The sequence below is a fragment of the Drosophila suzukii genome, chromosome X (assembly GCF_043229965.1).
Source record: "Drosophila suzukii chromosome X, CBGP_Dsuzu_IsoJpt1.0, whole genome shotgun sequence".
Classification (NCBI taxonomy): Eukaryota; Metazoa; Arthropoda; class Insecta; order Diptera; family Drosophilidae; genus Drosophila; species Drosophila suzukii.
Window position 1 is genome coordinate 6,941,484 of NC_092084.1, and position 21,308 is coordinate 6,962,791.

Here is a 21,308-nt window from a genome sequence, read left to right on the forward strand (position 1 = left end):
CAAGTTCAATAAATTGGCATTCAAACCTAGAAAATTTTGATTTTTGCCATTTTTCGCAAAAAAAATGATGTAACACCTTACAAAAAATCCAAAAATTGGTCAAAAAATAAATTTTCCTAAAAGTGATAAGAATCGTTAGCATATTAGCAAGCCGTTCAGAACAGTCGGTCTTTTTGCTGTACGCCTTGATTTGGCAGAAATACGATGGAAAAACCGAAAAAAAAAATGTCGCATTTCTGACAGAAATCTGAATATCGTATTTTTGACAAAAATTTGAACCCTTTTTTCGCCATAAAAATTCGGTTTTTTGGCTGCCATAATAAAAATATAAGTCCGAATGAGGATTGTCATACCTCGTCAAGCTCGTCGTTTAATTTCCAATAAATTGGCATTCAAACCTAGAAAATTTTGTTTTTTGCCATTTTTCGCAAAAAAAAGTGATGTCACCCCTTACAAAAAATGCGAAAATGGGTCAAAAAATAAAGTTTCCTAAAAGTGATGAGGATCGTTAGCATATTTAGCAAGCTGTTCAGAACAGTCGGTCTTTTAGCTGTACGCCTTGATTTGGCTGAAAAACGATGGAAAAACCGAAAAAAATGTCGTCTTTTTGACAAAAATCTGAATCTCGTATTTTTGACAAAAATTTGAACCCTTTTTTTCGCCATAAAATTCCGTTTTTTGGCTGCCATAACAAAAATATCAGTCAGAATGAGGAATGTCATACCTCGTCAAGCTCGTCGTTTAATTTCCAATACATTGGCATTCATAGCTAGAAAATTTTGATTTTTGCCATTTTTCACAAAAATAAGTGAATGTGTGAAAGTGATACAAAAAATGGAAAAATTGGTCAAAAAATAAATTTTCCTTTAAATGATTGGGATCGTTAGCATGGCTAGCAATCTGTTCAAAACAGTCGAACTTTTAGCTGTACGCCTTCATTTAGCCAAACTACGACTGAAAAACTGGATAGAAAAATAATTGTCAGATCGAAAAATGCCATACCTTGTCGAGCTCGTTGAACTGAATTTGGAGTTAGAACAAACTCTTTGCAATATTGGATAATAGCATCCTAGTTTTCGAACTCACTTGAGTATTTTTACGGAAATTGGGACTCACTGCCCATTTGTTTGCATATTTGGCTCATTTCAATACCAATTAAACTGCGGTAATAAACTACATGTGTTGTTTATTTATGTAATCATTTATTTTTATATTCATATTCGATTTGCTTCTATCGTCTTTCGAATGGAGTGCTCGTGGTGGACTAACAATAGGTTCATTTACAAAGGCCTACGTTGGAATGGAATGTGTACGATGAAAATGGTGAACAAAATTAAAGGAAAGACTTCGTGTTCAAGTAGAAGAATAGTAGTATAGGTATTTTAGATTAGATAGAAAGGGGTTAATACTAAGCGTGAGCGACCATAAATATCTAAAATCTATAACTATTACTAATTAGTGTCAGGTGTAATGGGATTTCGAAAAGGTGATTGATCCAGGGTGTAGTAAAGTGACATTGGCTGGAATAACAATATAAAATTTGTTGTGTACTTCTAGAATAGTTATTCTGAAAAAAACTTAGATTTAGTGGAGTTCGATCTTCCAAAGTTTGAATTTAATGGTCGAAGATAATATTCCTACGGTCAGGTTTTACTGTTTATAATTGGGTGTCTCCGTTTGCCCTTGCTTGGTATACAATAAAGTTTGAAATAAGAAATACAGCAGAATCTAAGAGGGTGACCTATGGCACAATTCAATCAACGCCTACTTTTCGCTATTTGGCAAATACTAAGTATTAAATTACAATATCTATAGAACAAATTGCTTACGATATGGGAAATGCGATATTGAACTATAACACCATATGGGGTTCGGGGTTCTGGGAAGAAGCCTAAGCTTTTTTCGAAAGGGGAAAAAACGATTTACGATATTCGCGAACCATTTACGATATACCGATCTATAATGCCTGGCATAATGTTTTGTTTATAACGAAAGTAGCACAATAACTACGTCTTTTTTGTTTTGTTTGGTTTTTGGAATTAAAGCATTTCGTTAGTCTTTTGGAAATTTCATCTTGGCCGTCAGCTTGGAGCCGGAAATGGAGACGGCTGCGGATGTGTTGGTCTGACCGGAGCTACTATCCGGTGCAGCCGCGTTTGTATTACGCTCCGCGTAGGATTGGTTTCTCTTCGGGCTGTCCACGTTCATGTAGATGTGCGGCTTCGCCGGGCTGCTCCCCGCTGCCACTGCTCCTCCTCCGGTGGCTGTTGACGAGGACGACATCATGGAGAGCGGATGGGTTGGGGCTGATGGCGGGGGAGGAGCCGGCGTTGTGGGCGCCGAGGTAGCTGGGGTCGCCGGCGGCGGTGTGGGTGGCAGCTCCTCCTCCTCCAGTATTATATCGTCGCCCACCATCGTTATGCGCCTGATCGAGGCCGCTCCGCTCCCCAGTGAGCCAACTCCGGGCCGGTAAATGGAGCTGCTGCTGATCCCCAGACCGCTGCTGGAGCCGGGGGGACTGCTGCTGCTGCTGCTGCTGCCGTTGAAGCCGCTGTTGGTGTAGGAGTGATTGTTCTTCTTGAGCGGCAGTCGCAGGTTGAGGCTGTTGTTGCTTCCGTTGGGCGTCGCCGTAAGGACTGAGGGCGGCGGAGGCGTAGCGGCCGGCAGCGGGAGGTTCGACTTGCTGATCAGATCCGGTGGTGCTCTTGATAGCATCTCCAAGGCCTGGGCTGGCTGGCTTTCCGGCGTTGGACTCTGCACCGTTGGCGTTCCCGCTGACGATGGAGTTCCCGTTCCCGTTGCCGCTCCCGTTCCCGTTCCCGTACCCCCCGACATCTGGGATACGATGGTGCGGCTGTGGTTGTTGCTCAACCCGGTATCTTTCCATTTCTCTGAAACGAAGAATGACCGTGACTTAGTGCATGTGGTTCGGCGAGTGGCGCCCGTGGTGGCACGTACCTGCAGCGCTGCTGGCGCCGCCATTGGCCTTCCCAAAGGGCAGGAGGAGGCGAGCCGGCTGGCAGAAGACCACCGTCTTGTAGGCCTTGCGATACTGCTTGTTCATGATCACATAGATAATCGGATTGATGCAGGCCGAGAGGTAGAGCAGGATGTAGCTGCAGATGTGCAGGCTGGGGTGCTCCACATTCTTGTCGGCCACCTTGACAATGGTGATGGGCAGGTAGCAGATGACGAAGGACAGGAAGATGGCCAGCACCATTTTGGTGATGCGCCACTCGTTCCGCTTGGCCCGCACCTCTCGCTGATCCTTGACCCGGGTCGGCTGCTGTTTGCCACTGGGCGCCGTCTCGGGCACATCGACGGAGAAGCTGCTGCTGCTGTCCGAGGAGACGCGATTGCTCGGCTGGCACTCTGCCACCGAGGGCAGGGCTCCCGATCCCGTGCTGGCCAAGGGACGCAGGTTGTTGGGTATGGAGTTCTGCTTGGTGGCATGCCGCTTCAGACGCTGCTCCGACTTGTGGACCACCCAGAAGATCTTGGCATAGCAGGCGATGATTACCAGGCAGGGGATGACGAAGGCGGTGATGAACAGGGTCGTCTTGCTGCTGTGCCCATGCTCGTCGGTCATGATGGAGCAGGTCTGCAGGCGTTGGTCGTAACCAAAGCGACCCCATTCCCCCAGCAGCGTGGGCAGCTGCATGCCGTAGGAGAAGAGCCAGCAGGCGGCAATCATCACGGCAATCCAGTGGCGCTTATAGATCCTGGCGTACAGCCCATGGTGGGTGATCATCACGTACCGATTGATCGTGATCATGGCGATGCACAAGAGGGACACCCCTATGTTTCCGTACTGGATGAAGGGAATCAGGCGGCACAGTACCTGGCCGTGGCGCCAGGTTCCCTGGACGAAGCGAAGACCCTGGAAGGGCAGAACCAGGGCGCAGAAGAGCAGATCGGCAATACAGAGGCTAGAGTGGCGGCGGCGGTCAAGAGGTTAGCTGGTTCTTTGGGAGAGGCTAGGTCCAAACTCACCTGATGATAAAGGCGGCGGCCACATTGCGCACCTTGGGACATTTCAGCAGGGCCACCACGGTCAACAGGTTGCCGCAAATGCCAACGATCATTATGAGGAAGGTCATGACTGCGGCAAAGGTCAGGAGCGATTGCGAGAAGCTAAAAAAATAAATTGAATACGGAAAATTTGCTAGGAATATCTTTTTCAGGGCCATGATGATATACAATTTCCATAAGCTAGATCCTTGGATACTATAAACGTAAGTATTTGACCTCCAGTTGATAGTATTTCCGCCGTCTATCTTAATGCTCTCACAGAAGTGGTCCTCCCAGTCTAAGATCTCGCGACCTTTGGCGCCCACGTGGCCCTGTGACTATCGCCATATCGGACTGGCTTCCGCTGGCCACTTACAAGAACAAGAATCGCCCGTCTTTGTCAGTCGGCCGGCATTGCCCAGCGATCACCACTGGTGCAATGGAGCGCGTAATATTAACGATCTCTTATCGGACCTCCTCCCAGCCGGGGGCTATAATTAACCAGTGGCCGCTGATAGCTTCATCTCACTTGGCACCCACTTGACGCATCGTCAACATGCCCAAGCCCATGCCCATGCCCATGCCCAACTTACCCGCTTGCATCAACCGGCGGAGCCATGGTCGTCAGCGGCTCCAGGGGGGGATAGCCGTCCAGGCTAATAGTTGTCTCGTCACTCATAGTTCTGCGAGGGAGAGATGGAGAGAGACGGGATTCATTAGAGAGCTATCCAATTAACGATGAGAGATAGAAAGATAGACCTGGGAAAAGTTGGATCCCACTTGCAACTACCATAACATAAAGATCATGATATATTGCCCTGAGATCATGATCTTTCAGATTGTCTAGCAAAGGATCGCCTTTATTAAGATTGATGCACTCTACAACTAAGTGACTTCCCTACATATGATTCACTTTCATTTCCCAGAATAAGCTAACGCAATAGAATGAATTACTTTCTTCTGAAATACAGAGGCAATTGTAAGGGAGACGATGACAGGGTTCCATAAAAAACAATATTGATCACTTGTTTAAAGCCTTAACAAAATATTCCCTTGATTTCTTAATTATGTTTGAGGTGCACTTTCTTCTCGAGTGCGATGAACTTGAACGCTATCAACGTTGACAAAACCACGACCATCAAGGTTATCAGTTGGTTGGCAAATGTTTGGGGATTGTTATGGAATCAGTTCCGGTTTCTGAAGTCTGGTAAGCCAATAAAATATTGATGGATGAATTTGGTTTGCCTTATCCAGAGTTCTTGAGCACTTATTCAGAAAACACTTGCTCAAGATTCTTTGGATGATTCATTCTATGTTGCCAAACAGGAATAAACTTGAAAAGGGTCACGCAACGAAGGTAACAAGGAGCTACAAGTAACTCAACTTATTCCTTTGAAGGTTACATTTATGATGCACGAATAACTATTCACTTAATAGACTGGGACATTTAAGATCACGGCTAATTAAGGTTTGAGATCTTAACTCAATCACTATAATCGGTTTTTAATGCACTTAACTAAATTAATTTAGATAGTTAGGATCTTAAGGTTAGGACACTCGAAAAAATATGATCTAGCTACTAGATAATGGCATACTGGAGGTTCAAGATAGTCTTGAGGGTGTGGGTTTCTAACTCCTTGTTCTGTGGACGACCACGTTTGCCACTGACCGATCGCCGATCACTGAACACCGATCGCCACCGCCGACAATTGCCAACTGGCAGCGGCAGTGGCACTTGAGTGGCTCAGGCTCGTTTGCTCGGTTAAAAAAACAAACCGCCGCTGACTGCATTTTGCGCCGACGCAACACCCTTAACCCGTAAACTGAAAACAGTAAACCGTAACCCGCCACCCCGCCACCCGGAGTGGGCGTGGCACCCCTTCTGCTTCTTGGGGACTATGATAAATTAGTGTCAATTAAATAATTTAAAGAGGTCACACTCGTCTCTGTTTCGGTTTAGGTTTCGGTTGCTCGGCGGCAGTAGTTTCAGTGGCTGCCACTGCCACAGAAGCCGTTCTGCACCACTTGGGGTGCAAAGATCAGCGTCGAACCTTAATTAATTGAGTGACTGTTCGGCGGAGACGGGTGACTCTGGACGTCTCCGGGCGTCTCTAATGGGTGATGCGATGAGAAGTGCCCTGTTCTCCGCTCGAGTGGTCGCTAATCGAGACAAGTGTTATGTTCTTGTACCGCTCTCTGCACTGACCGTTGAGTTCGCAGTGCAAAAAAGGGGGGCGGCTTCGATCTTGAAGAGGTTCCATTATATTGAAAACGATTTTTGACAATTACGTACTACTGAAATATTCAGAACATTCATAACTAGATTGTCGTTATCTGAAACTGTATCCATTTTTGGAGGACTAGTATGAAATCAACCTGTTCTGTTAACTTTTGTTAGGGAACCATCCTTATATAACTTGGTTGAGCAAATCTATTAAGAATTCGCAGTATACGTTATTTTACAACAATTTAAACTTTTTATTTAGAATATGGGAAAACGTATTCTTGATTAAAACACTTGCCATCGCTGCTCGCAACTCAGCCGTGCGAATCTTGATTGTGTAACGTAATTGTTTTCTGTGTACGCTGCCATGCCCCCCGCCTCCCTCTCTTAACCCTGTACAGGTCATGGCTGCCATTTGCCATGGCGCAATGGGGCGTATACGCAATCTGTCTGGCCCGCTTTCTTCTACGAGTTTAGAATATTCCTATTGCCTTATCTTATCGGCTCAAAACGGTACTTACCTGGTTCTGGTTGATTTTGGTGTTGCTATTTGGTAATCCTCTGCGATTCTAGCGATCGCGCTCTCCTTTCTCTCTACTTGCTTTCTCCGCTCGCCTCTCTCCCACCGATGCGTCGCTGTGTGCGTCCGTTCCGTTATCAGTGGTCAGGAGGGGAGACTTTCCACAGTGGTGGAAAGTGGGGATGGGGATGGGTATGGGGAAATCGAAATCGAAATCGCTTGTTTATTTAATTTCTGCTCACGTAATCGAAACTAGTGCAGCTGCGATCTCCACTGCTCTGCCTCCCTTCCTTCCTATTCCACTCTCCACTCCAATCCTCTCCAACTCCAACTCCGCTCCTCCAACTCTCCCTCTCCGCTCAGGTTGAGCGAGGTGAGTGAGTAATGCTGTGAGCAATGTAAACAGTTTACGGCATTCGGCATTCGCTGGGGTTATTCATTAATCGTTGGGGTTTTTGTTTTTGTTTTTGATTTTGATGTTGTTGTTGCTGCTGTGGGGACGCCAATGAAGCTGCTGCTGTTATTATTGTTATTGCTATTGCCGTTGGTGATTCAAAAGCCGCCCCGGCTTTCATGACTAATACTTTTGACTCGCGAGATCAGGTAGAGAAGAAAAGGGTTACAGGTTGCCCCAACTCAGCACTCGGCATTATCACAGCAAAGAAAAGAAAATACAACACCAAAAAATATACAAAAAAAAAGGGCACACGATCGCGATATTGAATGTCACTGAAATCGGAGTTACTTTTTTGTTTATCACTCGAATTGCGTGAACAATACCCGCAGTGGTCGAACGTAACGGACAAATTGCGTGGCGCCTGCGTTCTCGGATTCGATTGGATCGCTTCGGGATGGGATCGGATCGTCTATAACAATAACATAACTGCCGGATCGAGTGCAGTTCGTCGAGTGCGGGTCGAGCAGCGCGAGTCGCGATATTTTCAGTTGACAAATAGGAGCCCCTCTCACTCTCACTCTCGCCCTCTGTGTCTAACTGTCTCTCTGCTGGCGCCAGAGGCGTAGGCTTCCTTAGTTATAGGGGGCGTACTTAGACCCTGGCTTTGAGTATTTGTAAAAATGCATAACGCTCCTTCTTTGGCAGTTTCAGAATCAGAATAAATAGATTGTTAGATTACATTTAAGACCATTTGCCTTTTATTTCCTGCCCCCAAAACCCCCTTAGCCACGCCCCTGAGCTGCCCCCATGACTTGGCGCTCTCCGCTGCTCTCTCGCTCGCTCACACTCCCTCACTTTTGCCCCCCGGCCGGAGACAGTGCGACAGACAGGGACAGACAGACGGACTCTCTGGCGAGAGAGGGGCGGGTGTGGAAGTTAGAGCAGTTCGAACGCTCAATGATTGCCGATCCGATGCATATCGCAGATATGCCGCCTCTCTCCTTCTCCCCCCCCCCCCCCCATACCCCTCCTGCTTCTTCTTGTGCCTCACAGAAGCAAATGTGCAACAGCAGCAGCAACACGAGCAACAACAACGCGTTGCAGCAACAACTGATAAGGCTTCGTGTGTCTGCATTCTAATATTTACACAATTGGACACTCGACATCGATCGAGGCGATCCAAGATACACTGGGAAAAAGTGGGCTCTTCGGTCTCTTACACTGGAAAAAAACCTCAAAAGCTGAGTTGTCTTACGAAATAAATACTGTTTAATTAAAAAGTTAACATTCTTGATAGCAATATCGGAAGTCCTGACTCAGATCATATCATATCATAATTTAATTACTGTTCCAACTAACACTCACAGCTCCATAATAATGCTGATAATATTTATTTTGTAAAGATATCATATGCAACATTTAATAATGATCTTTAACATTTAGCACTTCTATAGAACAGCACCTAGGATTCGGTCATATTTTTTTCCGTGCAGATATCGAACTGAAGACGTAGCGATTTGTGTGCACTCGCTTTGTTTGTTGTTTGCTGCGGATTGTGTGAAGAACATGATAGTTTATGGTTTATAGCTATCTAAACATAGGCCCGTGCGTGTGCGTATGCGTTTAAGTACCCCGGAGAAGTTTACATTACTCTGGATCTGAACCGGGATCGCGGCGAGGGGAGGGGGGCGGACGTCGATTGGCGTTCGATTCGTATTCACAATCACATCCACAATAGAAGCTTCAGTTTCCACTTTGGTACCCATTCCGTAAGCATTTCCACGTACAGCCTGGGACGGAACAATAGCAAAGTAAACACATTTTTCCAGAATTCAGTTAAACAAAGGTATTTAGTTTTCCAAATAGGGTTTCAGGTTCAAAAGCACACGTAAAGTTTTCTAAATAAAAATAAGAGGTAGTCGAAAGAACGCAATAGTATAAAATAGTATATTAAATACTAATTAATTTTTGAACTGTTCTCACTATGGTTCTTCATTTTTGAAATGTAGTACCTCACATGCTAATAATTAAAATAATAATTATTGTTTGGCGATATAGTGCAAAGGTTTGGTGGGTTTGTTTATTGGGGATTGCGATTTCTACTAACGCAATTCTAGGGATTTGAAACTTACAAATTACTTGTATGTTAGGTGAAGGCGATATGGCGCTATAGTTTTCTCCGAAACTGTATGTTTTCTGTGTAGCCGACTGCAATTCCCGGACTACTGGCCGGCATGAAAACAAACAACGAATTCGTATTCGTGCCGTTGCCAAAGAGTTTTCCCCGAACCGTTTGTTTTTCCTTTTCAAAAGCAAACGATACTCAATTTTCCCCAACAGACGACCCGCACTCTGACCCTCGGAAAACTAGAGAGGCATTCAGAAAATAGACTTGATTAATTAAGACTACGACCGATCGAAACTCTGACGTCGTGTGACCCTAGTTCACCGGGGTTTGACTCATTTTCCTTAACGGGTTATGGGGGCGAGGCAAGCGCGGAGCATTGTAGTAATGATTCAGGGTCCGTGGCCCATGAGTGTGTTTTTATTGTACGCATAGATTCGATCTATGTACATTTTTTGTACACAATAATCTAGAGTGAGTCTCGCATAAGTTGTGCGCTACTCGCAGTTTTCCGATTCGAATGGATGCTGCCCATTTATTATCCAGAAAATTGCCAGAGGAAACTATGCACCCACACACACGCACGGCCCAAGAACCGAAAAGTTTTCAGTTTCGAAAATGCCCGGAGAGGTGCGTACGTCTCGAAATCAGGGCTGCGAACAGGAACTATTTTGTACCAGACCCAACTCATGAAATATTTTAGCATCATATCATATCATATCATGAATATTATTTAGGGTATCAATTTTAAACAGAAAACGGAAAGTGGTATGAAAATAGAATTATAAAAACAAACGGACTTTACAAGAGCACGTTTCCGATTCTGTTTGTTCAACTGACAAACGTGACTATATTAGCAATTAAACTTGAACTTTCCTTGTAATGGATGACTGTTTCAGTTATGAGATATAAATATATCAGAATTGCTTCGTTTTGAATGTTATTTTTAATGAAAAGGAAATGCGTAACTGATAAGGAATGCAGTGGAACCAACTCCCCATTGATATACCAAGGTTAGGTTTGACTTATATTTAATAACTTAACTTATAAAAAACCTTACATTTCAAAATTTCAAAAACGAAGCATTTTAAAGCACTGGTAGCCCTGGTTTAAGTATTTGGAAATTCCAAAAAACAGCAACAACAGCATCATGACCCCGTCAGAATATCGGGGGGCGGAATGGGGGGATGGGTGGCATAGAAGGGGGGGCGGCGAAAGAAACAACACCGAATAGGAACAATGTAAACAAAGCGCCCATTCCACAGGCAAATTACCAAATTACCCGATGATGAAGTCAATTGTTGTATACAATAAAAATGTGTGTTGTTGCTGCTGCTGCTCTGATATTCTTTTGTTTTCCTTTTTTCGAAAGTTTTTCTAGTTCGCCTGCTGTTTTTTTCGGTTTTTTTTTTTTTTTTGGTTTTCTCAATATTTTGTACGCTTGGCTGGCGGCGGCTGCCTTCGGACCCACTTTTTGGGTGGGAACAATGTGGATGTGTGAACGCGGAGAATTCAGTTTTAGTACAAATTCGGCGCAGGAACGAGCAACGCGCCCTCTTGCCGACCACAAAGTGCCACGCCACGCCACGCCACGCGATGTTTCCACCCGGCCGGAGTCCGCTTCCGATCTCGCTACCGCTGTCAGTTCCGGATACCCTTGCGATCAGCCAGGACGACCCGGGAGTTCCTCTCTCGGAAGAGGAGAGTCTGGACCTAGACGGAGACCTGGGTCTGAATCTGAATTTAAATCTCGGTGGTGGGCGGCAGGAGCTCTTCGAGGGCTACTCGGAAGAGCTGCTGACCATTGCCTGGGTGGCCTGCATCGTTTTCATCATCGTCGGCGTTCCCGGCAACCTGCTGACCATCGTGGCCCTCTCGAGGGGCCGCCAGACGCGCAACTCCACGGCCATATTCATCATCAACCTGTCCTGCTCGGACCTGCTCTTCGGCTGCTTCAATCTTCCGCTGGCCGCCTCCACCTTCATGGAGCGGGCCTGGACCCACAGTGATCTGCTGTGCAGGCTCTTCCCAATGCTGCGATATGGCTTGCTGGCGGTATCCCTGCTCTCCGTGTCGCTGATCACCATCAACCGGTACATCATCATCGCCCATCCAAGGCAGTATCCAAGGTGAGATTAGTTATACGATGGTATAACGGATCTGTAATGGAACTAAAATAGGTTTACTAACCGCGAATTCCTCCTACATTCACTAGAGGGATATCTATTTATTATAAGTTTCCATAAAGTAGAATTCTATACGATTTATAATACAACTAAAATGGGTTTATTTACAACGAATTCCATTATTTATACATTTCCATAAAATAGTATTCTATTCCGATTAACTTACTTATGGTTACCTTATTTACCTCGAAATCCTCCTACATTCTCTAGTGGGTTATCTATTAGTTATACATCTCCATAAAACAGTATTCAATTCCTACTTGCTTACTTGTGGTAACCTCCCACTTAATCTGTTTAGACCCACACATTTCCAATTGATTTTCCGAATTAAGATAAACATTGGTTTCGGTGTTTATAAAAAGAAGACAATGGGTTTTGTTTCAAATGTTTTTTTCGAATTAACTAAAAACGTGAAGATAATTAACTAAAGTCAAATGCAAAAAAATGTCGGGTCAACAGCCTCAAATTATTACAGTTTGATGAAGGCAATAAAAGAATAAGCTGGAAAGGCATATAATTACTGAAGGAATAATGCTGGATGTACAGGTTCTATGAAGTAATCAATTCCAGAAGTAACTGAGGTATAGTCATAGATTGAGTCAGTAAAAAACTTTTAAATACTTTTTACGTATATATATTTTAAACTTGCTCTAACCTAATATCGTTAACCATTCCACAGGATCTACCAGCGACGATATTTGGCGCTGATGGTGGCCGGCACCTGGGTTATGACCTTCTCCATAATGATACCCACCTGGCGGGGCGTGTGGGGCATCTTTGGCCTGGACGCCAGCATCGGATCCTGCTCCATCCTGCACGACCAGTACGGCAGGTCGCCCAAGGAGTTCCTCTTCATCGCCGCCTTCATGGTGCCGTGCATCTGCATTGTGATCTGCTACGCCCGGATCTTCCTGCTGGTGCGACAGGCGGCCATTCGGGCGGGCACCGCTGGCAAGAGCAATGTCAGTGATGTGACCCCCAGTTCAACCACCCAGCACCAACACCAAGCTCCAGCCCAAGCTATGACCATGCAGAAGAAGCCGGAGAAGGCGAGCACGTCCAGCAGCGAGCCCCAAGAGACGATCCAAGGACGACCCTTTGCGGTGGACGAGCAGCTGGCGTACATCGATGACAATGCCTCTGCGGACAGTCTGCCCATCTCGTACAGCACTAGGAGAAGGGATCATGAGCAGCAGCAGCAGCAGCAGCAGCCCCCTGTTGATGCCAATGTGGTGCTCAAGGAGCGGGAGCGGGAGCAGGAGAAGATCAGCCTGGGACGCAGTCAAACGCAATTGGAGATGGCCAAGATGTCTGGGTGAGTGCCTTCTAGAGTTCCTAGACATCTCTCTCAACCTCCCGTGTCTGCCATTTTTTCCAGAAAGAACCCCATCACCACCTCGCTACGCACCTCCTTCACGCGATTCAGTCCGCGGAAATCACACTATGCCTCCATGGCCAACACCTCGAATGCCTCCTCCATTTACCCGGGCAGGATGAGTGCCAAGGACCGGAGGCTGCTCAAAATGATACTGGTGATCTTCGTGTGGTTCGTCATCTGCTACCTGCCCATCACGGTGGCCAAAATATGGAAGAGCGCCACCGAGGTGCACTGGTTCAATATCGCCGGCTACCTGCTCATCTATCTGACCACCTGCATCAACCCGCTGATCTATGTCCTGATGAGCTCCGAGTACCGAAGGGCCTACCGGAACCTGCTGCGCTGCCGTGGATCTTCCGATCCGCACACCCAGCGGAATAACGCCCATCCCGCCAATGCCAAGCGGAAGCACCTGGAGTCCAATCGCCAGGTGAAGGCCAACACGTGATTCCCTACCCTAACATCTACGCCGTTGCCTTCTTCGTCCTCCGTCCTAGCAGGATATGATATATATGTGTGCCATTCTATACCCGCATACATGATGAGTACCCCGAATTTCATTTTTAATGATCTGTGGTAAGATACTATGCACATATAATACGATCACAAGATCCCCTGGTGATCGCCGTGCCTCCAAACACGATTTCTAGTCAGATCGTCCCTTCCATGCACAAACACACACACACACACACACGAAAACACAGATCACCCATCTATATCCAAATCTGTATAATGTAGGAACTCCAGAAGTATATTGCATTTTATACCAAATGACTTTAATATCTGGTTTACATTTGAATTCCATGTTTAAGAACAATCGATGTTTTAGTTTTTTTTTTTTGTTTTGCTTGTCGCTAATTATTGTACCAATACATAATAGATATATCCATATATGGATATACCCTATCTATGCCCCCAATAAATGCTTCGAATAATTGATATATGTAGTTACGTTGTTCTCATCCACCCAACTCCGAATTTTGAACTCCGAGGACGAACTCCGAATCCGAATCGGAACTGGGGGCAATACAATAGTGTATAGTGTAATCATAAGTATAGCTATAGCTTAACGCTATTATTATCAATATACATATTGTATATGTCTGCGTGTATGCGTACGAAACTTGGACTACTTAAGGCTAGTAACACAACTAAATCATCCAATATTGCGGGATCGGTCGGTTCGACATTGATTCCATCAGCTCCAATCGAAGTAAGTCCGAATCCAAGTCCCAATCCGATACCGATTCCGATTCTGATTCCGCATCCATATCTGTATAGGTATACGAACTTGTATAGGCTATGTATATGTATGTATGTGGGTGTATATCGTATATGGATCAAATAATTCGTAATTGCGATTGCGAGCTTAATAAAAAGGTGGCCTCATTCTGGCCCTCATTAGTTCGATGCTCCACCATCCCCATCCCCATCCCCATGATATCCCTACTCCTCCGCCTCAGACGGACTCCAGGTGCTCCGATATCTCCAGTATGGGACTTTCACTGAGCGGCTTCACCATCGACTGCCAGTTGGGTGCAAACAGGCTGAGCACGGGCGTCGAAGTCTGGGGAAGAGTGGAAATGTTTCTTGATTCTTGATTCACTGGTATTAGGCTTGAGGATCTGGGATGCTCACATGGTAGTCTGACTCCAGGCTGTGCCCGTGTGGCGTGGCCGGCTTGCATTTGACCGTGGGCGTGCCCGGCGCTGTGGACGGTGGCGCTGAGCAAGAAACCCCAGCCGCAGATCCTCCTCCGGAAGCTCCTCCATTTGGCGCCGGACCTGAGACCTGATCGGATTGACTGATGTAGGAGGTCTTGAGGTTCATCTGACTGAAGGCATGTGCTCCGGGCATGGTCATGGAGTGCTGAAGCCGTGGAGTTCCGCTCCTGGGTCGATCGAGCAGGGCCAGCTCGTACAGCTCGTCGGCCAGGTGGTGTTCTGGAGCCGGAGCCGGCGGCGGAGGATGACCCAGGGTGTGGCCAAAGTGGTGGTGCTGCTGCTGGTGCTGCAACTGCTGCTGATGATGGTGATGACGACCGGCCAGTTGGGCCTCCAAAGCGTACTGCTTCTGGAAGAGCTGGCGCTTTTGCTGCAGCAGACGGTGCTGCAGGAGTTGCTGCTGCAGCGGTGGCTTCTGCATCGGCGACATGGGCACGGCCACACCCACACCAACGCCCACGCCCAGCGGATGATGTGGATATAGTCCAGGTGGCGGCGGCGGCGGAGCATAGCATCCATGGCCATACACATCCCCGCCGGCCACCGTTTCCAGTAGCAGCGGCGTGGCCTGGTGACCCGGATGGAATAGCGGATGGTGGCCGTGGTGATGCTGGGCAGGATGTCCATGGTGATTGGGCAACGTCAGCAGCGGATGATGCTTGCCGGGCAGAGCATAGAATTGACCATTCGGAAATTGACAGAGTTCCTCCAAGCCGTAGGCCTGGCCATGTGGATGAGGATGCTGATGCTGATGCTGATGGGGATGGGGATGCTGATGAGGATGCGGATGGTGATGGGCATGCGGGTGGGGATGCCCCGCTGACGCCTCCTGCTGCAGCTGCTGGATCTCCAGCCAGCCATGCCGCTTGGCCTGCTCGTAGCGATAACTGCCGTAAACCCGACTGGTGCCCAGCAAGGAGCCGGAACTCAGGAGACCCTGGGCCACCAGGCCATCACTGGCCCTTCGACCCTCGCGAAAGTGTATGGGCGATCGCTTGTCCAGGAACGGAACACCGCTACCATTTGGCGGCGGTGGCGTGGGATTCGGAGTGGGCGTGGAGGCCGAACTCTGCGGGAGACCCAACCCGAGGGCCAGTGCACCTGGCATATGAATGCACGAGTTGTGGCTTCCGTACAGTGATCTCTCCGACGAGTGCTCCGAGGAAATGGCAGCTGGCGAGGCCGAGGCCGGGGTGGGCGTTGCCAGCATCGAGCTGGAGCCCATGCACGAGGGCAGACTACCCTTTCCGGAGGGCAGAGCGAAGTCCAGGCTGTCGTAGGGACCGCTGCAGTTGCTCTTGGAGGAGCCGCGACTCAGGTTCTGGCTCAGACTCTTGGAGTAGCTGCCAGCGCTGCCGGCGAGGACGCCGCTGGAGGAGCTGCTACTGGCATACGAACGCATCCGGTGGCTCTGGCCGGAGGCGGCTGTTCCACCGAGGTGGGTAAGATCGCTGCTGGAGTGCGAGGTGGGTCCACTGCCGTTGGCGGCGTTCCCACTACTGCTGCCCTTCGACTCCTGCGAGGCCGAACCCGGATCGTTGCCCTGGTCAGTCTCGCAGCCCTCGTCAGTGCTGGAGCTCCCCTGAGCCAGCACCTTCTTCTCGGAGCGGCTGGTGGAACACAAGGTGGTCGGTCAGGTTATCGGGATAAGCATTCGATCCGAAAGACTCACCTGTCGCCATTCGATTTCGGCTCGTTCATCTCCTGGCCGGAATCGCCGCCGCTGCCATTGGTGCTGCCCACGTGCCCACGACGCTTGGCCCGTTGCTGAAGAGGATTGGGAATTAGAGATTAGAGGACAACGTCGTTGCCTGGCCCTGTTCACTACCACTCACCTCCACGGGCAATGGGCTCTCCTGGAGGGTCTGGAACAGCTTGCTGGCCTCGGCGGACATCTTGTAGCGAAAGCTTTGGCCGAGATTTGCCTTGGAGTCGAAGCTGCTCGAGCTGGACATGGTCTTCATTGTCTTTCCGTTCATGTCGCCTGGGCAGGAGCCCGATGTGGGTCCCGGTGCCGCTGCACTGGATGTGGGCGTGGTGGAGGCGGGCGGAGGAGCGGCTGTTGCGCCGGTTTCCACCTTTGACGCCTCCTCCTTGCCCTCCGCCACCGCTGTGGACTGCAGATGAAATGGTTGAGGGGATAAGCTGGAAAGTGAATCCAAGGGGTTAAAACTCACCTGCTGCAGCAGCGCCCGGCAGTCTTCGGTGCTCTGTTTGATGATGTACTCGCTGATGGTCTGATGGAGCTGCTTGGACACCAGAGGCACACCTACTCCTCCTCCAGGTGCGCCATGTCCTGGCTCCATCATCTCCCGGCAGCGAAGATTGGCCAGCGAGGGATTGTTGTCGATGCTCAACGAAATGGCCACTGGCCGATGGCTCCTCGGCGAGCTGGAGCTCAGGCTGTGCCGCCCGACCCTCGAGGATGTGGATGAGCAGTTGGAGGGAGCGGGCGAGGCGGCCGACGGCAGGGGGGTGTACCGCAGGGGCAAGGGTATCCCGGCGGCATCCACCTCGGCGACGGCGGCGACGGCTCCACCTCCATTGAGATACCCGGCCAGATGGCCGTGGCCGGGCAGGGGGAGTGGCAGTTGCAGGGGGCCGTACTTGGCATAGTACCCTGATCCTTGTCCTGGATCCGGGACAGTGGGCGTGGCACCGGCGTGGGCTGTTCGCTCACTCATGAGCACCGTCTGATGGCGGCTAAGTCTTTTGTGGGCCTGATCCTTGGCCAGGATCGAGCTGGTGGATATTGTCTTGGACTGCTGCTGCTGCTGTTGCAGCTGCTGCGGCGGCGGCTGCTGCTGCTCGATCTTGGTGCTCTTGTAAAGCATCCGACTGGCGGCCGCGGCAGAGGAGGATGAGGAAACGGAGCTGGATCCCGATCCATTACTCTGCTCCTTTTTGTGGCTGACGCGATCCTGCAGGAGCAGGTAGATGGCCGCCACATGGTCGTAGGTGTTCTTCTTGAGACTGGCCCGCGTCTTGTCCGGCCCAATACCGACATACTCGGCCATGATGCGCAGGATGTCCTCGCTGGGCTCCAAGCCCGCCTGCCGCTCGGCGCCCAGGTTGTACTTGGCAATCAGGACATGCTCTAGGAGCTCGGGGCACATCCAGCGGTGGCGCTTGATCTGATCGATGGTGTAGCGCCTCGTGGGCTCCAGCACCAACATGCGGCGTATGAGGTGCTCGCACTCGGAGCTCATGAAGAACGGAATGCGGAAGCGGCCGGACAGCACACGATCCCGCAGGCTCTGCAGCGTGGATCCATCAAAGGGCAGGGCACCGCAGACCAGCACATAGAGCACCACGCCGAGTGACTGGGGGAAGAGGGGATTGTGTGAATTGTAGGGTCAGATTGGGCAGTTGTCAGGACTGTGACAGGACACTTACCCAGATATCAATCTCCGGTCCTGTGTACTGCTTCCCCTCGAAAACCTCGGGAGCGGCGTACGGCGGCGATCCGCACCAGGTGGCCAGCAGTTCGCCCGGCTTGAAGTGATTGGAGAAGCCGAAGTCGGCTATCTTGATGTTCATGTTGAGGTCCAGGAGCAGGTTCTCCGCCTTCAGATCGCGATGCACGATGCCCTTCTTGTGGCAGTACTCCACCGCTGATATGATTTGCCAGAATTTGTAGCGGGCCGCCGACTCGGACATTCGTCCGTACTTTGCTATGTAATCTGGAAATATCCAACAGATTAGTTATAGATTTTTAAAAAGAAAAGAGTACCTCATATTTCTTAGCTAAACTTTATCGCTTTGAACAATTTAAAAAAGATTTTCTAGTGTTATATCATGCCCGGTTCCACGGGGGGAACCCACAGGGGGAAACCCACAGGGGGGACCCCACTCGGCTTAAAAAGTATATGTAATATGAACTTTATTTATACAACCAAAATCTGGATCCGTTAATGTGTTATATAGTACCTTTAAAAGTTTCAGGCTTAACTATATATCGAGGAAATATGATGAGAAAATACACCTAACTACACAGAAAGACAGTTTCAGGATCAACTTAACGTTTAAGGAATATTGGATTCATTTATATATATTGGAAATTGTGTTTTTGCATAAGAACAAATACTAAATTGAACCGGGGCTTATATGGCGACCATGTTTATAGCGACCGTACTTAAGTAATGATTAAGTTATGTTATATATATGAGTTATGTATTCTAGATCTTTTAAACCAAGAATACCGATCTCAAAACAAATAATATTAAAGACAAATAATAGACAGTTACGGCTTTTACCCACCAAAGATCTCGCCCTGGCTGGCATACTCCGACACTATGTAGATCATATTCTTGGTCTCCATAACCTGTGGGGTGAGTACAACTTAAATGTAGAGCACGATTCTGGTGACGACGGGAAAAGCTGCTTACCTGGTAGAGCTTAATGATGTGGGGATGCTTCAGGCGCTTCATGATCTCCACCTCGCGGTAGACCTTCTGCAGGTTCGTCTGATCCAGCTGAGACTTGTCGATGATCTTGATGGCCACCTCGTTCTTGGTGATTCGGTGCCGGGCCAGCTTGACCACGGCGAAGTTGCCCTTGCCAATGGTGCGTTCGATGTCGTAGAAGCCCACGCGCATGGGCTCCTTGAGTTTGAGCAGATCCTTGCCACTGACGCCGCCTGGTCCCACCGCCGCGGACGTGGGACTGGGTCCGGGCGTAGCACCTCCGCCGCTGGCAAAAAGCTTCTGGGCTAGCAGGGCATCCTTGCAGGCCACCAGTGCGTCTATCGAGGGAGCACCGGCACTGACGTCCAGGAGAACAGAGCTCCGGATGCCCTCCAGTTGGGGTTGGTGTTGACATTGCTTCTCCTGGGCTTCCGCTTCGCCCTTCCCATTCTGCGGAAGCTGCTCCTGCTGCTGCTGCTGGTGCTTGTCCAGCTGCTTCTCGTGCTTCTCCAGCGGCTGCTTCTTCGGATCCTCCGGCGGCTGGCTCTCCTCAGACTTGGCCTTGGACGGGAGCTCATCCTCGCCAGCGGCCGCCGCCTCGCACGTGCTCATTTTCCAACTGCGCCACCCTGGGCGGGAAGCCGGAGACTCACACGGAGAGCCAGTGGCCGAGAGAGTCGGAGATTGCGATCGACAGCGAGATGATGATGATGCACATGCTCACGCGGAACGCACACATCGCCTGCCCCATGGCAGCGCTCCTGCACGGACAGAAAAAACAAACCCAAATGTTAGTTTAAAGATAAAGTGAAAATCTGTTCATTGAAAAATGTTATTAAATTGTAATATTAGAAATACAAAGTAGGTTCGTACAATTTTCTATTCTTTCCAAATTAGATTGCTTGGTAAAACCAAAGTTTATGAAGAAACCAAGCATATTTAAGAACGACAGAGTGATAAAAACAAACTTTGGTGCCCTAGACTAACTGAATTCTATATATTTTCTTGGTTTTGCGTTTGAGATTTGAGAAAATTTCAAAATCTATAACTTATATTGTGTTTTTTTCCCATGTAAGTGCAACGGATAGAGAGATAGTTTAGAGGGGAGGGGGAGGGATAGTCGTCCCTTGATAAGAGATTAGCTCAGCTATCTGCCTGTGTATGTGTATGGCTTTCGGACGTTACAAGCCAGCAAAGCCACACTCTCTCTTTTTTCCCCTCTCTTTCTCCGGCAGTGTTGCCACGATTCCAGAGGGAAATTTGTTTATAACGGAATCAAGTTTTGTATATACACTTGCCAAAGTTCTTGGTAAATCTACTTCAATAATAACAAGGTAAATTCACGCCTTATAGCACAAAAAAGGCGCGTATTAAATAACAAATATTCCACAGAACTAGGAAAAGTTTTAAATTCGCTAGTATTGCACATTAAACAAAAAGCACTCGACAAAAATGGCTGTTGTTGCACTTCCGCCTTCAAAATGGCTGGAAAATCCAGCCCCAAAATGGCCTAACTGCCAGCACTGCTGTTGTGTGTGTGTGTGTGTGGGTGCTAGTGTGTGGGTGCCAGTGTGCGGGTGTTTGTGTGCGTGAGTGTTGGTGAAAAATCAATAAGCAGAGCAGCCGCATCGCATCGCGGAAATCACGGAAATCCCTCGCCTTGGCCATGTCCCCTGCAGGATTCAGTGCAGCAGAACCTTCTGGTCAGGCATCGGGAATCAGAGCCACAACCAGGAGATCCAGATGCCCTCCTCGAAACCGCTCTCCCGAATTACCGTTAGAGGTGCAGGCGTGGAAAACACAAGCGTAGCCGGTTGTCAAAGAAGGACTTTCGAGCAGTAACGGAGCGTTGTGGAGCGGAGTTCAAGCTCCTGGACACACTGGAGCAGCTGAATCCGGTTATGGGCAATGAGAGGATGAACGCTGGCGAGGATCCCAATCACATCCCGTTCGCGAAACGCCACAGATGCGGCACGGAACGGCACAAACAGCACACACACAGTCGCTGCGACACACACGGCGGATGGCTGGGAAACGTGGCTGCCTCCAATCCCGAGCTGCGTCCAACTGGCGTCCGCATTTGACGCAAGCTCGGCGCTCGTCTGCCCCACTCCGCCCACTCGCCACTCGCCCCTCGTTTTCCGACCCCATCCATCAGCGAGGGTTGCCAAGTGAGCGCCAAGTGCCAAGTGCCGAGCACCGAGCATGCGCCAACTTTTCCGAGGGGTTGGGTAGTTCGTCCGATTTCCCGGCCAGCAGCTCATTCAAATTGCCCGCCATTGGTCGGTAGCTAGTTTTCCAGTTTTACCCATTCAACGCCAAATCAACCGATATATT

At 48.9% G+C, this 21,308-nt stretch overlaps 3 protein-coding genes across 7 annotated transcripts; 1 reads left to right on the forward strand and 2 right to left on the reverse strand.

The window, feature by feature from the left end:
• Positions 1-1,169: 1,169 nt before the first annotated feature.
• On the reverse strand, positions 1,170-7,671 carry moody (G-protein coupled receptor moody). Of its 3 annotated transcripts, none has more exons than XM_017083346.4 (5): positions 6,757-7,671; positions 4,605-4,694; positions 3,994-4,134; positions 2,959-3,929; positions 1,170-2,891 (listed from the first exon to the last, which is right to left on the reverse strand). In XM_017083346.4, the coding sequence occupies exons 2-5, from the start codon at positions 4,688-4,690 to the stop codon at positions 2,053-2,055; spliced, it is 2,037 nt and encodes a 678-aa protein (XP_016938835.2). In that variant the 5' UTR covers positions 4,691-4,694; positions 6,757-7,671; the 3' UTR covers positions 1,170-2,052. The 3 variants fall into 3 exon arrangements, with proteins under 3 accessions (XP_016938835.2, XP_016938839.2, XP_016938838.2); XM_017083350.4 differs by lacking the exon at positions 6,757-7,671 and adding an exon at positions 5,681-5,759; XM_017083349.4 differs by lacking the exon at positions 6,757-7,671 and adding an exon at positions 5,607-5,735.
• Positions 7,672-10,508: 2,837 nt separating this feature from the next.
• On the forward strand, positions 10,509-13,780 carry LOC108016751 (G-protein coupled receptor moody). Of its 3 annotated transcripts, none has more exons than XM_070997366.1 (3): positions 10,509-11,406; positions 12,143-12,778; positions 12,846-13,101. In XM_070997366.1, exons 1-3 carry the CDS (start codon positions 10,874-10,876, stop codon positions 12,958-12,960), a joined length of 1,284 nt encoding a protein of 427 aa, XP_070853467.1. In that variant the 5' UTR covers positions 10,509-10,873; the 3' UTR covers positions 12,961-13,101. The 3 variants fall into 3 exon arrangements, with proteins under 3 accessions (XP_070853467.1, XP_070853466.1, XP_016938983.2); XM_070997365.1 differs by having other exon boundaries at positions 10,663-11,406; positions 12,143-12,772; positions 12,842-13,780; XM_017083494.4 differs by having other exon boundaries at positions 10,680-11,406; positions 12,842-13,780.
• On the reverse strand, positions 13,596-21,130 carry Sik2 (Salt-inducible kinase 2). Its single transcript, XM_036820593.3, has 9 exons — positions 20,747-21,130; positions 18,954-19,732; positions 18,826-18,889; positions 17,962-18,248; positions 16,743-17,888; positions 16,401-16,682; positions 16,238-16,332; positions 14,480-16,175; positions 13,596-14,408 (listed from the first exon to the last, which is right to left on the reverse strand). The coding sequence occupies exons 2-9, from the start codon at positions 19,581-19,583 to the stop codon at positions 14,301-14,303; spliced, it is 4,308 nt and encodes a 1,435-aa protein (XP_036676488.2). The 5' UTR covers positions 19,584-19,732; positions 20,747-21,130; the 3' UTR covers positions 13,596-14,300.
• Positions 21,131-21,308: the final 178 nt, after the last annotated feature.

Excerpts from the sequence above, each read along its gene's own strand:
- moody (XM_017083346.4), bottom strand. The coding sequence starts at position 4,690 with ATGAGTGACGAGACAACTATTAGCCTGGACGGCTATCCCCCCCTGGAG. Across the intron at positions 3,930-3,993 it reads GCCGCCGCCTTTATCATCAG|CCTCTGTATTGCCGATCTGC; the intron begins GTGAGTTTGGAC and ends CCGCCACTCTAG. Across the intron at positions 2,892-2,958 it reads CGGCGCCAGCAGCGCTGCAG|AGAAATGGAAAGATACCGGG; the intron begins GTACGTGCCACC and ends TCTTCGTTTCAG.
- LOC108016751 (XM_017083494.4), top strand. The coding sequence starts at position 10,874 with ATGTTTCCACCCGGCCGGAGTCCGCTTCCGATCTCGCTACCGCTGTCA. Across the intron at positions 11,407-12,142 it reads CATCCAAGGCAGTATCCAAG|GATCTACCAGCGACGATATT; the intron begins GTGAGATTAGTT and ends ACCATTCCACAG. Across the intron at positions 12,779-12,841 it reads GAGATGGCCAAGATGTCTGG|AAAGAACCCCATCACCACCT; the intron begins GTGAGTGCCTTC and ends CATTTTTTCCAG.
- Sik2 (XM_036820593.3), bottom strand. The coding sequence starts at position 19,583 with ATGAGCACGTGCGAGGCGGCGGCCGCTGGCGAGGATGAGCTCCCGTCC. Across the intron at positions 18,890-18,953 it reads ACATCATTAAGCTCTACCAG|GTTATGGAGACCAAGAATAT; the intron begins GTAAGCAGCTTT and ends CTCACCCCACAG. Across the intron at positions 16,333-16,400 it reads AGAGCCCATTGCCCGTGGAG|CAACGGGCCAAGCGTCGTGG; the intron begins GTGAGTGGTAGT and ends AATCCTCTTCAG.